This window comes from Hesperophylax consimilis, chromosome 5 (genome assembly GCF_061612785.1).
Source record: "Hesperophylax consimilis isolate HC1 chromosome 5, BYU_Hcon_1.0, whole genome shotgun sequence".
In the NCBI taxonomy this organism is placed as follows: Eukaryota; Metazoa; Arthropoda; class Insecta; order Trichoptera; family Limnephilidae; genus Hesperophylax; species Hesperophylax consimilis.
Window position 1 is genome coordinate 5178611 of NC_142840.1, and position 14063 is coordinate 5192673.

Consider the following 14063-nt stretch of genomic DNA (forward strand, 5'->3'; position numbering starts at 1 on the left):
TTATTCTTTTTGCCAGGCATAAAAAACTTCGTCTTGTAAACATTATTTGATCATTAAAAAATAATATTAACAATGTTTACCTAGTGTCAAAGTTACCAGCAAATTTGTGTCTTACTGCGTAGCTAGAACATCAAGAAGTGTACTAAAGTATAGATTACAAGTATCTGAATGTCACAATAAATAAAGTACTTGTACATTTGTATGCCATCGTGTGTAGGTTTATACATAAGAAAATGTTACATAATCTTTTTATTTACATTTAAGTCTCTGGAATCCAAGTAACGATGTTGCCGTGTTCTGTGATAAAAAAGCCACTGGCCTTTTCCTTATTCTTTAAAAAGGTTTCGAGCCGAGATCAATGAGAGTTACCCACAATCAAAGCCCGGGTTGCTTAATACTCGTAAAACGATGATGGATGAAAGGAAAGCTAAAGAAAGGATTCTTTCGGCTTCGAAGTAATCGGACCAAGGTTTAGTGTATGTAACTATTTCTCTCGGCGTATCTGATTGACTGAAAAATCCCATGATTTAGATTTTGACCACATGAAATAACACATCGAAATGTTACAAGTACCTACTTAGGTACATAATTTGGAACCAATGAGAATTTTTAAATGTGTACTTTTATTTTATTGTTGGATACACTTAAATTTAATCCAATGGCTTGAATTAAAGAAATCACTTTCTTAAAATTTTTGTTAAAAAAATAGATTTAAAAAGGATTTAATGTTTAAATAGTACAAAAGAAAACTGGAAGCTAAGAGAATTATTAATGTATAAAGTACCTACCTGCTACCCCATAGAGTGAAGAGGAACTACGACGAGTGGAAGCAGCTCCTAGATGCATTATTAATTGATGACTACAATACCAAATGAATAAATAATGCTTTGCAGCCAGTTCCTAAACTGGGTCGGAGTTGAAAGTTTGAGTACTTTTATTATGTATATATGAATATTACCCAGCGGCGAGCTCGCAACCGGCACCACGAACACAACGGAATTCATATAACAGAGGTTTATAAACTTTTTTCATAACAAAATGCTTGTCCAGATCACGTGTAGAGAATAAACTACAGCAGCCGTAATCTGATCGCAAGAGATGGCAGTTGGGCACAAAGCGGGGTAATCAACCTTTTTAAATACCCGCCCTTGTGGCTTTACTAGCAGATATCCATCTTTAGAATTTGGCCGGCCGACTATCGCCGAATACGTTTTAATACAAAAGGCTTGTTTTGTTATTCACGGGGCGTGCGGCCCCCTCCCCATCCCTCTCTCCCGCCCCCGCCACCTAGTGACACCCCGCATGGCCGGAGGGCGCGGGGGGCAGGGGGGCGCAATCTGGAATTTTCCGCGTGAAAGATTTCATTATAAGTGCGGGAGTAGTGGCGGGAAATTAAATTAGGGTCGGGCCGCTATTAGGGCATTAGTAAACATGGAGTCTTTGAATGTTCTCAGCCAATCGAAGAGATATTTTGTATTGAATTGTCAAGTAAGATTTCTACAATATTTATTATTCAAATTTCACTTAATTAATATTCATGACCCTCGTTGCAAAGATTTAATAACAATGTTTGAATATACGTAGGTACTAACAACATAGTAGCCGCAAAAGCGCGGTATATTTTGAGACAAAGGATTCAATATTCCCCCTACTGTCCTCTTGAGATTTGTATTTTTAACTCGCTTCCAGGCGATGTTAATCATTTTAATGCTTCTTCTTTTATTAGCTTACTAGCTTTACGACCAGGCTTTGCTCGAAATTCCAACACAATTCAATCTAAATCCTTTTTATTGAAGAATTAAAATATACGGAGAAAAAATAATACGGCGTCTTAATCAAATTTAGCGGATTGAAAATAGTTTCATTAATTTATTTATTTATTCGACAATTTTTATAGCGCCGCTTTTGTGAGATATCATCTCAACGGCACTTTACAGTTGATGCAGGTATTACAAAAAAATATAAATATTTCAAAAATAAAGTGAATTTAAGTTTAGTAAAATGAAGTAAAGTGCAGGAACAGGTGACACGAAGATAGAAGGTGGCTCTGCGGCAAGAATCCTAGGTGGTGGAGAAACTGGAACAGCTGCTGCAGCGAAAAAGTGCACCGCGTCCACCAACAGTGACAGCGCGAGGTTTGCCATTCGTCCAGGTATGTGTCTGCTGCTAATTAAGCGCTGACACAGTATCCTCATATAGATAACAGACCTTGGCAGCACCGCTGTGACTTCGGAAAATCTTGTTCCAAGTGATTGTGTTAGTGGTGCATTGTGACCGCAATAAAAGGTGACGGTCGGGATAATAAATTACCTTGGGCTTTACGAAACACTTTTTAGGGCCTTTAGAGTTTCCAAAAATTCCGTTGAAAACATCTGGCGTGCCTACATTTACCGATCCTCATCGCAAGTTCAACTTCAGCGAATTTCGAATATTTTTTAGCAGAATTCCCGATTATTTATTTTTAACACACTGCACTCTAATCACATTAATATATAGCTCTGATTACTAATTGTTAAGTTAATTCAAAATGTCGATTGACTGATTTTAAAAATTATTTCAAAGGGATGTTGCCTTATTCCTTGAAAATACTAAAAAAACCACAAAGCGGTTGGAGGACGCGAGGACGCGTCCGGCTGCCACGAAGGGCGCTACAATAGTGTAGTGATTATAATAACATATATTTTTTTAAGTAAGCAACCAAAACTAAATATTGTTTACAGTGGTTTATAAACAATGAGATAAGTAGGTAAATAAAATGAGCTATGGAAAATAAAATATAAAATTAGGTACACATTTAATTATTTTACAATACCTATCAATTTTTTTTTGTCAAATTTTTCTTCAAGGTAACCAAAGTTTCATTGGCCAAAAGTATAGTTGATTTACAGAAATTTAGTTACAGGTATTTGTTAGAATTTAGAGTAGGGCGAGTGTTAAATATTTGTTTGTATTACATATGTGCGTGTGTTTGTATAAAGATGAGTGAGGATTGAGATTGACCTAGAAATTCTAGACTTATAAAACTGTTCCAAATTATTTATACTCAATCACCATTTGAAAGTATTTATGTAGTATGGGCTTCGTTAGAAAAACAGATTTTGCTTTTAATTTGAGATTTTCAAAACCAAGACGATTTCCATATTATAATTTGGCCCGCGCAGATGTGTTGCTACTTAACAGTTTCAAGAATAGTAGAATATGGAGTATTTGCTATGACCTAGTAGAATTAACCATTAAGAACCCAAGTACTCACAGCTGTAGGGATAATTTTGGTTGCTAACAGTGGTTGGAGTTTGGTTTGGGAAGTATTAGAATAAGCTGGAAGGATGGGAACTGCTTCTTAACCATCTGCTTTCTGTTTATTCTCACTTTTAATCTACCACTAGAACTAAGAGAGGCGCTATAGTACCGAGCATGGAGTACTGGGTAGCTACTGAGTCTGAGTAGTGTGCCGAGGGAAACTTCCCTGCTACTCGAGGCACGCGTTACGGACTCGGAATTCTAATGTGTGACATAAGTATTAAATTTACATAAAGAGTAATATGAATTCGACTGAACTATTTTTGAATCCTGACATCTCTACCTTTTTATTTGACACGTGCCTTTCTATCTTCCTGGGCTTTGTCTTCATAAACTTTTCAAAATCCAATAAAACTAAAGTTTCGTGATAAGTTGTTAGAATAATTCTTGAAAGGGGTTTATTGGAAGAATTTTATATGAAAAGACAAATTAATTTAATATTAAAACTAAAAATAACTACCACTTAGTTTCAACCACTTTTATTGTTTTAAAACAACCCAATTGTTCCGTAATCAATTCTCACTTCTTCACAATTTATTATTTTTCATAACAATTTTGTTATTTATTTATTTATGGTATTTTGGGATGACTTGAACTATGGGTCATAAAATTCTCATTCCCCGATAAAGCGGTTTCACACTATGGGACACCAATAATTAGGTGATAATGACATGTTTAAAGTTAACTTAGTGAATCATTAAATACTTACTTCTACCCTATTTCCAAGCCTTGTGTTGTATTTTTGTAAACCTGTCTGATCATTGTGTTCTTTTTTTGTTTTGTTTTTGCATTTTTATTTCATGTATTCTATAAATATTAGTTTTATTTTTATCGCATTTTTCTATTGCTTAAAATTATTGATTGTAACTCTGTGGAAAAAACCATCTGGGCATGAAATAAACACGCGGTAATCGTTTGCCATGGACTTGTTGTTGCTTTTATCTGTTGTTGTCATCATTGATATGCTTATTATTTTAGTATCAGAGCGGGAGGGAGTTGTGTAAAAATTATGTGTACAGTATTAACTTAATGTAGCTTCACAAAATAAATAAAAAAACGTTTTATTTAGAAAATATTTACGATAAGAATATATTTAGATGTAATTAGGAGCACAACACCAGGTTCCTGAAAAAAAATTATAATTAGGTGTAGTGTACGTATTGTATCTAATCATTACATCTATCTATCTTTATAAATAAAAACGTTAATTATTAGACTCAAACACAAATGTAAATTGAAAAAATCTTCCGAGAAAAAATAAATATTGCCGACGGGAACGCACCTTCTGATTGCCGGTCAGGTGCACGGAACGACTGTGCTACGTCGGCGTATTTTTAACCGCTAAATTTCAGGCTAATAATTATTGCTTATAATATTTTTGTATGTTTTGTGCTTTGCATAAAACCCTTGTCTTGTTTAATAGGTTTATACAAAATCTTTATAAATAAAAATTTAAATGTTCGTTTGTTCAAAATCTTAAATCTACGAAAGTTCTTTACAGATTGCTTTGAAATTTTGACAAAACATTGCATTCCAATACGCGTGTGTTTTCTTATACAAATGTCACTTGTGACAGGTTAACACAAAAACGTGCTTGTTAGTAATATAATATATTTTAAACTAATTAACTCACCATCATGCAAATATATATCATTTCCTTGTGTAACGGACGTAGTTGACCACATTATTTAATTTCATAAAAATTGTTTTACTTTTATAAAATGTGCCTACCCCACGCCACTGGCAAAATCACCACTCCCCGCCACTGGCCATTTTGTCCAATTTTCGGCCCAAGCTTTTTTTTTTTTTTTTTGATTTTATGGATTCTTTCGTAATCCTCTAACTAGCTAGGGCTTATAACAATACCCTTCATGTTTCTAGCTGACTAGTACTGCGGCTCATTTGGCCTTATTACTATTACCATCTGATGGTTGTATTTACTTGACTGATTTTATATTACATTAATGAGTTTTATGAGGAAAAATTCTTAACTGGATAAAAAACCTCATACAAATGACAAGTTTCGGCCCAAGCGGCTTGAAAACTTTGACTCCGAATGGCATCGATACCGTACCGCCCGCATACCTGCCACGCGGATCGATGTCCAGCATCTTTTCTATGTAAAATTTACTAGGAAAAATCAATTTTTAAATGTTACAAATGTATGTATTTTACTTGTTCATCCCCTCGGCGGTAGTCAAATAAACACTATTTTCGATATACTACCGCTGAGGAGATATTAAAAAAGCTGTTTTTCACCCATATGTATAACCATTTTTTGAACAATATTTTTACCTTTTTTGCGTGTACAAAAATCCAGGAACCTCGTAGCATAGTGAATCTTATCTCTTTCTGAGCGCTATGTTACGGGGGACCTCGGAAAAATACTAACCTGGAGAGGTCACCACCATCATGGACGCAGCCCGGCCAATCGAGCCCGGTGCCTCTGGTGGACCAGAGGTATGAGGAACCAGCAGCAGCAGCGCCTGCCCGATCTGGACCCGTACTCCTGGAAGGGTACCCTGCTCAAGGAGGACCCTGGCGCTTCCAAGGGTACAGCCCTGGATGGGTGCAGCCCGGCCAACCGAGCCCGGTGCCTCTGGTGGACCAGAGGTACTCAGCAGCGGCGCAGCCAAGGCCAGCCGGTCCCCCGCCCTTGCCACCCTGGCCCAATGCAGGGTGGCCAAACATGATGCAGCCTGGACCCTCTGGCCCCGTACCGCCCGCCCCTCTGATAGAACAGAGGCAAGCCGTACCTGAAGTGCCAGCCGGACCTGTACCTCTGGTGGACCAGAGGTACGCATCACGAGCGCAGCAAGAGCCAGCAGGCCCTGCGCAACCAGCACCCTGGACCATTCAGGGATGCCCAGTACTGGTGCAGCCTGGACCTCATGTCCCTGTGCTGCCCGTACCTCTGCCCCACCCGGGGTACCCAGCGCCGACGCCAGGATCACCTGCCGGACTGCTGGAGCAGTGGGACGTGCCATGGACACAGCCTGGACCACCTGGACCCTCTGGACCATCTGGACATGTGCCGCCCGTACCACTGCGCGAACAGGAGTATGGCGTGCCGGCACGGCCAGATGGCCCGCCCACAGCCAGTACCAGCTCCATGCCGAGATTCCCGCCCCAACCTACGGCGGATGAGACGGCCCAACATACCAGAGCCTGGGTTCAGCATGATGGCAGTCCCATGGCTCAGCTGGCCTCCGCCCTGACAGAAGCCATCAGAGCTTCAAGGGCTCAGGACAGCCCCCGTCCCACAATCGAGGACGATCCACGAATGGCGGCCCTTATTGCCAGACAATCTATGGCCAAGGACCTGCCTCCATTCTCTGGAGATCCACTGGAGTGGCCCACCTGGAGGGCACAGTTTAACCAGTCTACCTCTACATGTCGGATGACCTCCAGCGAAAACTTGATCCGCCTACAGCTGGCCCTCAAGGGGAAAGCCCGAGAAGCCGTCGGCCCCCTTCTGATGGACCCTGCCCAGGTTCCGGAGATCCTGGCAGTCCTGGAGCAGAGATTTGGAGGGACTACTTCACTCGCTGCTCTGATGCTGGACAAAGTGAAGAAGCTGCCCCACCTCACAATTGAGGCCTCTCTGGAGGACATCGCAGACTTCTCTGGCACAGTTCAAAACCTGGTGGCATCACTCCGCTCCCTCAACAATGATGGCTATCTGACGAATCCAGCGCTGCTCAGTGACATCGCGGGGAAGATGCCGCCCACCTTGCGGTTGGCGTGGCTGATGGAAGTGCGGCACTACGAGGCCTCCGCTACCATCTGCCAGTTTGCCGCCTTCCTGAAAACCGTCGCGAACGCCATCCCAAAGTCCGGTTTGGTTGACCCCGCGAGGTCCCGCCCACGCCGTGAACATACGCTCGCCACAACGGAACAGTTTTCGCGCAAAAACGGTGCTAAAAAACGTGATACCTGTGAAAGTTTCATAAATATGTCTGCCGCGTCAGAAAAGTTTTCGCAAAAAAACAATTCGAACAAATGTGACACTTGTGACAACAGTTTAAACACGTCTGCCGCGTCAGAACGGTTTTTATCGCGGGAAAACAATGTTTACAACAACAATTCTAGTGAAAAACAACAGTTCGCGAAAAATAATCGAAAGCCCCAAAATTTGTCTGGTAATAATCGAATGCCCCAAATTTTGTCTGGTAATAATCGAGAAAATAATCGAAGCGGGGAAAAAGTGCAAAACAGTTACGATGAAGTTCGCGAGTTCGACAACCGCGCCGGGTGTGTTCAGTGCGGTGAAAATGGCCACCAACTTAGCGAATGTCGTACTTTCGCCGCGAAAGACATAAAAACCCGTTTTGTGACAGTTAAAAGTGCCGGATTGTGCCGAGTATGCCTCAATGGCAAACATTTTACCAAATTCTGCAAAGTTAGTGACTGGTGCGGAGTGGGGGAGTGCAGATACCCCCACCACCGACTTCTTCACAACCCGAACTATCGTGAAAATAACAATACAGTGGCAAACGTTCACAATATGTGACGCCACACCGAAAGTGCCGTGTTAAAAGTGGTGGGGGTCATATTGTCGGGCCCTAAGCGACAGATTAAAACCTTTGCGCTTCTGGACGAGGGCTCAACTGTCACCCTTATTGATGCCACCACAGCACAGAAAATCGGCACAACCGGACCTACCCGTGAGCTACGACTACACGGAGCAAAAAACGCTCAACAGACTTGACGTCCCGCCGCGTGCCAATTACTCTACGCGGCGCCGGAATCTCTGATGAGTACGTCATCAAGGCCAACACCGTCCAGCAGCTCAGCCTTCCTGAACAGAGGGTCCACGGCCGCTACATCACCCCCACACTTCTCATCGGGCAAGACAATGTACACCTTATTGTCTCGAGGGAAGTGCGCGAGGTTCGTGACTCTACGCAAATATTGTCACGGACGGCGTTGGGGTGGATCACCCATGGCGGAGGGGCCCTTGAACACGAAGCTGAGGCTACAACACTGGCCCTGCGCGAGGAGAGCCACAAAGACGACCTCATGAGTGATCTCATCAAACACAATTTTGCGATTGACTCATTGGGGATCACGTCCGCCTCTCGTGTAACTGCGCACATAGTACGTGCAAATCAGCTGATGGAAGATACAACCCATCAACTGACATCTGGCCGATGGGAAACCGGCCTTTTATGGAAGGAGAATAATATCACACTGCCTGACAATCGGCAATGTGCATTAAAACGACTGTGGTCTCTGGAGAGAAAATTATCGAAGGAAAAGGACTTGGCAACCGCCTATGCAGCTAAAATCAACGGACTTATAACACAAGGCCACGCACGTGAACTTACGGATCGAGAGGTAGAAAAACCCTCTGCCCGCAAATGGTACCTACCGCATTTTGCCGTAGTGAACCAAAACAAACCAAACAAGATCCGTGTGGTGTTTGATGCTGCCAGCCGCTGCCGAGGGACCTCCCTCAATGATCAGTTGCTGACTGGGCCTGACCAGCTGACTTCATTGTTAGGAAATATACTCCGGTTTCGAGAGGGAAAAATAGCTCTCGCCGCCGACATCAAGGAGATGTTTTTACAAGTGAAAATCAAAAGTGAAGATCAACAGTCACAATTGTTTTTATGGAGACCAACACCTCAACAAGAACCACGTACTTACATGATGTCATCAATGATGTTTGGCGCTACCTGTTCACCAAACAGCGCCCAGTACGTGCGAAACAAAGTGGCCCAGGAGAATTCTGCACTATTCCCTGCTGCCGCAGCCGCCATCCAAACAAAGTTTTATATGGATGACTATTTGGATGCGGTCGATACTAAAACTGAAGCGACAGCACTCATCACTACTGTTGCCAAAGTGCTGTCAACTGGAGGATTCCACCTAACAAACTGGGCCTCTAACGACACTTCAGTGATGGCTACTATCCCGCTTATAGACCGAGCCAGGTCAGCCATCACCATAAACAGCGGAGAAGCAGATACCGAGAGAATCCTCGGACTTCTGTGGGATCCTGTCACAGATCGATTTTTATATGCATTTCGCGATGCTGCCGATCCTGAACTGATCAGCAGGCCTACCAAACGCCAGCTGCTCAGCATTGTTATGAAAATCTTCGACCCTGTGGGCTTTGTCGCTTGCCTCACAGTCCGATCGAAGATACTACTACAAGCTGTCTGGCGATCCAACATCGGATGGGACGACATCATCACACCTGAACACAACGAAAGGTGGATCGACTGGCTGGGACTTCTGCAAGACTGCAAAGTTGCCATACCTCGGCGCTGCTTACAAAACAAAGAGAGCTTCGTCACCCTCCACCTCTTCTGTGATGCCTCAGAGCAGGCATGCTGTGCGGTCGCCTACCATACCGAGGAGATTGATGGGAACACCACAGCCACCTTTTTGGCCAGCAAGTGCAAAGTGGCTCCTCTGAAACCTCTATCAATACCCCGCCTTGAGCTACAATCCGCGCTCATGGCGGCCAGACTGGCAGCAACCCTGAAGAAAGAATGTCGCAGCAACATTGCGCGAACAGTGTTCTGGACAGACTCGACAACAGTGTTGTGCTGGCTGCGCACAGATCCACGCACATACTCCGCCTTTGTGGCCAACAGACTCGGCGAGATCGACGAGCTCACCCGCATTGCAGATTGGAGATGGGTCCCTACCAAACTGAACCCGGCAGACATCGGCACCCGAGACGTCAACACTCCTGACCTCTCGCACTTTGGACGATGGTTCAGTGGACCAGCCTTCCTGACCTCAGACGAGGCAGAATGGCCGCGCGAACGGTGCAAACTGCCTCATCCTGATGATGGCACCCTAGAAGTGAGGCCTCAATACGTTGGCATCACAACAACTGTGGCAGAGACACTGCCCGAAATCAACAGATTCTCTTCATGGCGTCGACTTATTCTAACTACCTGCTGGATACACCGTTTTATTAAAAGGTGTCGTGGAAAACATCACGAACAACCTGATAAATATTTAAGAAGCGATGAAATCAAAGAAGTAGAGGCCCGATGGGCAAGAATATGTCAAGAAGAGACATTTTATCATGACATAAATGCGCTCCAGAAAGGAGATCCACTACCAAGTGACAGCCGGCTCAAAGCCTTGAGCCCCTTCCTTGGACCTGATGGCCTACTGAGGATGAATTCCAGATTACAAGCCCTCAGTAAAGTGCCTCAAGCAGTGCGGACACCGATCATATTAGATGGTGATCACGCCTATACAAGACTTCTGGTGAGACATCATCACCAGGAAGCCAATCACCCAAGTACGGAGAGAACGATGGCTGAGGTGCGAGGCAGCTACCTTGTGCTGCGACTGCGAACAAATATTCGGATGATCGCCCACAACTGCCCCACCTGCAAGATGCGCAGGAGCAAGCCAGCCCCCCCACTGATGGGGCCCTTGCCGCCATCAAGGTTAGCCCACCATGTTCCTCCATTCACAAACTGTGGACTAGATTACTTTGGGCCGATGGAAGTCACCGTATGCAGACATTGGGAGAAAAGATATGGTGCAATCTTCACATGCCTATCTACTCGTGCCATTCACCTTGAGCTGACAACTTCACTGACCACGGACTCCGCCATCATGGCTTTACAACGCATGACGGCGCGCCGAGGCCAACCAAAAGCTCTGTTCTCAGACAATGGTACGAACTTCCATGGTGCCGACAACGAGCTGAAGGATGCCATCGAATCATTCAAAAATGATACCCGGATGAGGGATCATTTGTCAACAAAGGGGATCGAATGGAACTTCATCCCTCCAATGTCTCCTCATATGGGGGGAGCTTGGGAGCGCCTGGTGCGTTCTGTAAAAACCGCCCTGAAGGCCATCTTGCTGGAACGAGCTCCACGCGAAGAGACCTTGAGGACAGCGTTTGCCGAGGCCGAGTGGACTGTAAACAACCGCCCCCTCACACACGTCTCGGTGGATCCCAGGGACGAAGAGCCCCTCACCCCCAACCACTTTTTACTGGGAAGAGCCGGAAACCGACCTCATCTGTCACTATACGACAGGCAGGATGAGGAGGTATGCCTCCGTCGCCAGTGGCGTATCAGCCAACAACTCGCTGATATGTCCTGGAGACGGTGGCTCCGCGAATATCTCCCCACCCTGGCTGCTCGCCAAAAATGGCAACAGCCAGTCATCCCCATCAAGAAGGATGACCTCGTGATCATCATGGACCCCGCTATGCCCCGCAACAGCTGGCCACGCGGTCGAGTCCTTGATGCCACCCCTGCTGCAGACGGCCAAGTGAGGACCGCCAGGATCCAGACGAGCACCGGAATTTACGTCCGCCCCGCTGTGAAGCTCGCTGTAATCTTGCCGGCCCCACCTACCGATGCAGCCTCAACAGTACCACCAGCCCAGCACCATCCCAGAGGGACTGGCCGCCGCGGACTGCGCCGTACCAACAAACGTCCTATTTTTTAGTTTAGCATAGCTAAACGGGGGGAGTGTAACGGACGTAGTTGACCACATTATTTAATTTCATAAAAATTGTTTTACTTTTATAAAATGTGCCTACCCCACGCCACTGGCAAAATCACCACTCCCCGCCACTGGCCATTTTGTCCAATTTTCGGCCCAAGCGGCTTGAAAACTTTGACTCCGAATGGCATCGATACCGTACCGCCCGCATACCTGCCACGCGGATCGATGTCCAGCATTTTTTCTATGTAAAATTTACTAGGAAAAATCAATTTTTAAATGTTACAAATGTATGTATTTTACTTGTTCATCCCCTCGGCGGTAGTCAAATAAACACTATTTTCGATATACTACCGCTGAGGAGATATTAAAAAAGCTGTTTTTCACCCATATGTATAACCATTTTTTGAACAATATTTTTACCTTTTTTGCGTGTACAAAAATCCAGGAACCTCGTAGCATAGTGAATCTTATCTCTTTCTGAGCGCTATGTTACGGGGGACCTCGGAAAAATACTAACTTAACATGTTTTACAAATTTGATCGCTTTGAGATCATTTTTACACATTTATTTACAAACATTTCTTATTTTTTGTCGTATCTTGACAAACAAAAAATCTAGTTGTCAAGATACACATTCCTATAACTACTATGCATTTAAACTATGTAATTGTCATTCATGTAAGCGTTCAAAATCTTTTCTAACTCGCAAATTTAAGCGACCACTATCACCAGTACTGCCGACAAAATGAATATGCAACATTTTGTCGGAGGCTATAAACTCATTGTTGGCGCGGGTATAACCCCCCACCACTTTTGGGCTCCTAGCCCAATGTCGGGCGCGAGTCAGGCTAATTAAATATAAGCAGCCACATAATAAAAAATAAATCAGTTCATCTTTACCACCGAAACCAAGCGTTTTATTTATCTACAAGTGACTCCTGCCCAACATCTGCCTCACCACGCCAAGTCTTCTGCTCCAAGATCTTCTGGTGTTACCTCTTCAAGACCAGCCGGCCCTCCTCTGGAAAACCGCCAACACCAGAAGCGAGCAGAGACGACAGCACACCCAGTTCCCAACATTCACCAAGCCTGGGTGCGGGAGGCAGATTTCATCACCAATATTACTACTATCATCATCATCGGCCGTAAAGGAGCATTCTCATCGGTTGAAGACACGGTTTGGACCCGGCGCCTAAATCTACAGTCTTGTGCGGACTCCCGTCCAGTACACCTTGAGAGGACAGACCGCTAAACAACTCGTTTTTGGGTTATATAATATACTATATTTATTGATATATTGTCAAATTATAATATGTAATACATATTTGTATTGAACATAAAACATGAAATAATACATTACACACATAATAAATATTTTTATTTTACCTAAAACATGAAATAATTATTTGCATTAAATCTACAACATTATATAATACATGACATATAACATTTATTTGTATTGAACCCATAACATAAAATAATACATAACATATATTTATTTGTATTGAATCTATAACATAAAATAACAATTGAGATATAATATTTATTTGTTTGAACCCACAACACGAATAATACATGACATATAATATTGATTTGTGTTGAACCAATAATATGAAATAATACATGATATATAATATTTACGTGTATTGAACCTATAACATAAAATAAAACGTGATATATAATATTTGATTGATTGCGCATATGCGAAATATTTATTTTTAGTGTGTCTATACAAATAAAAAATATATTATATGTATTTGTTTTGTACCTATAAAACGAAATAATGCATTATATTCTATTTTTATTTTTTACCTGTAACATGAAATAATATAATATTGATTTGTTTTGTACTTATAACAAGAGATAATATATTGTAATATTTATTTGCGTAGTATTGTTATCTTGGCAAACGTGGTTCCGGACAGGTCGAGTCCATTGCAGTTTGTTAGTAATACTCGGAAGTACACTGCAGTCGCTATCGAGTCATCCGAGGTCATTAACCGCATCCTGGCTCCTGTACTCCAGCGTACAATCAGGCATCAATCCACCCATATGTTCAGCTGCGAAACTTACCAACGCCCTGCAATATCTCATTAATTTGATGATAGTTATTTTATTTTATTCGAAGGCGTTCGATTGAGCTATTTTCGTAATGTAATAAGATTGAAAGAAATGTAAAAAAAAATATTTGTTTTTAAGTGTTGCCTTATTTTTAATGCATTAAGATAATAAAATGCCATTGTTTCAGGCTAGTGGGTTCACGCCACAATAAGGCTGCCAGTTCCATTTGACTAAAACCTCCCAAAGTTAATCTCCACC

General features: G+C 43.1%; 1 protein-coding gene across 1 annotated transcript; it reads left to right on the forward strand.

The window, feature by feature from the left end:
- The first annotated feature begins 5989 nt into the window (after positions 1-5989).
- On the forward strand, positions 5990-11745 carry LOC149423446 (uncharacterized). The gene is made up of 2 exons (XM_089632239.1): positions 5990-7172; positions 8006-11745. Exons 1-2 carry the CDS (start codon positions 5990-5992, stop codon positions 11743-11745), a joined length of 4923 nt encoding a protein of 1640 aa, XP_089488365.1.
- Positions 11746-14063: the final 2318 nt, after the last annotated feature.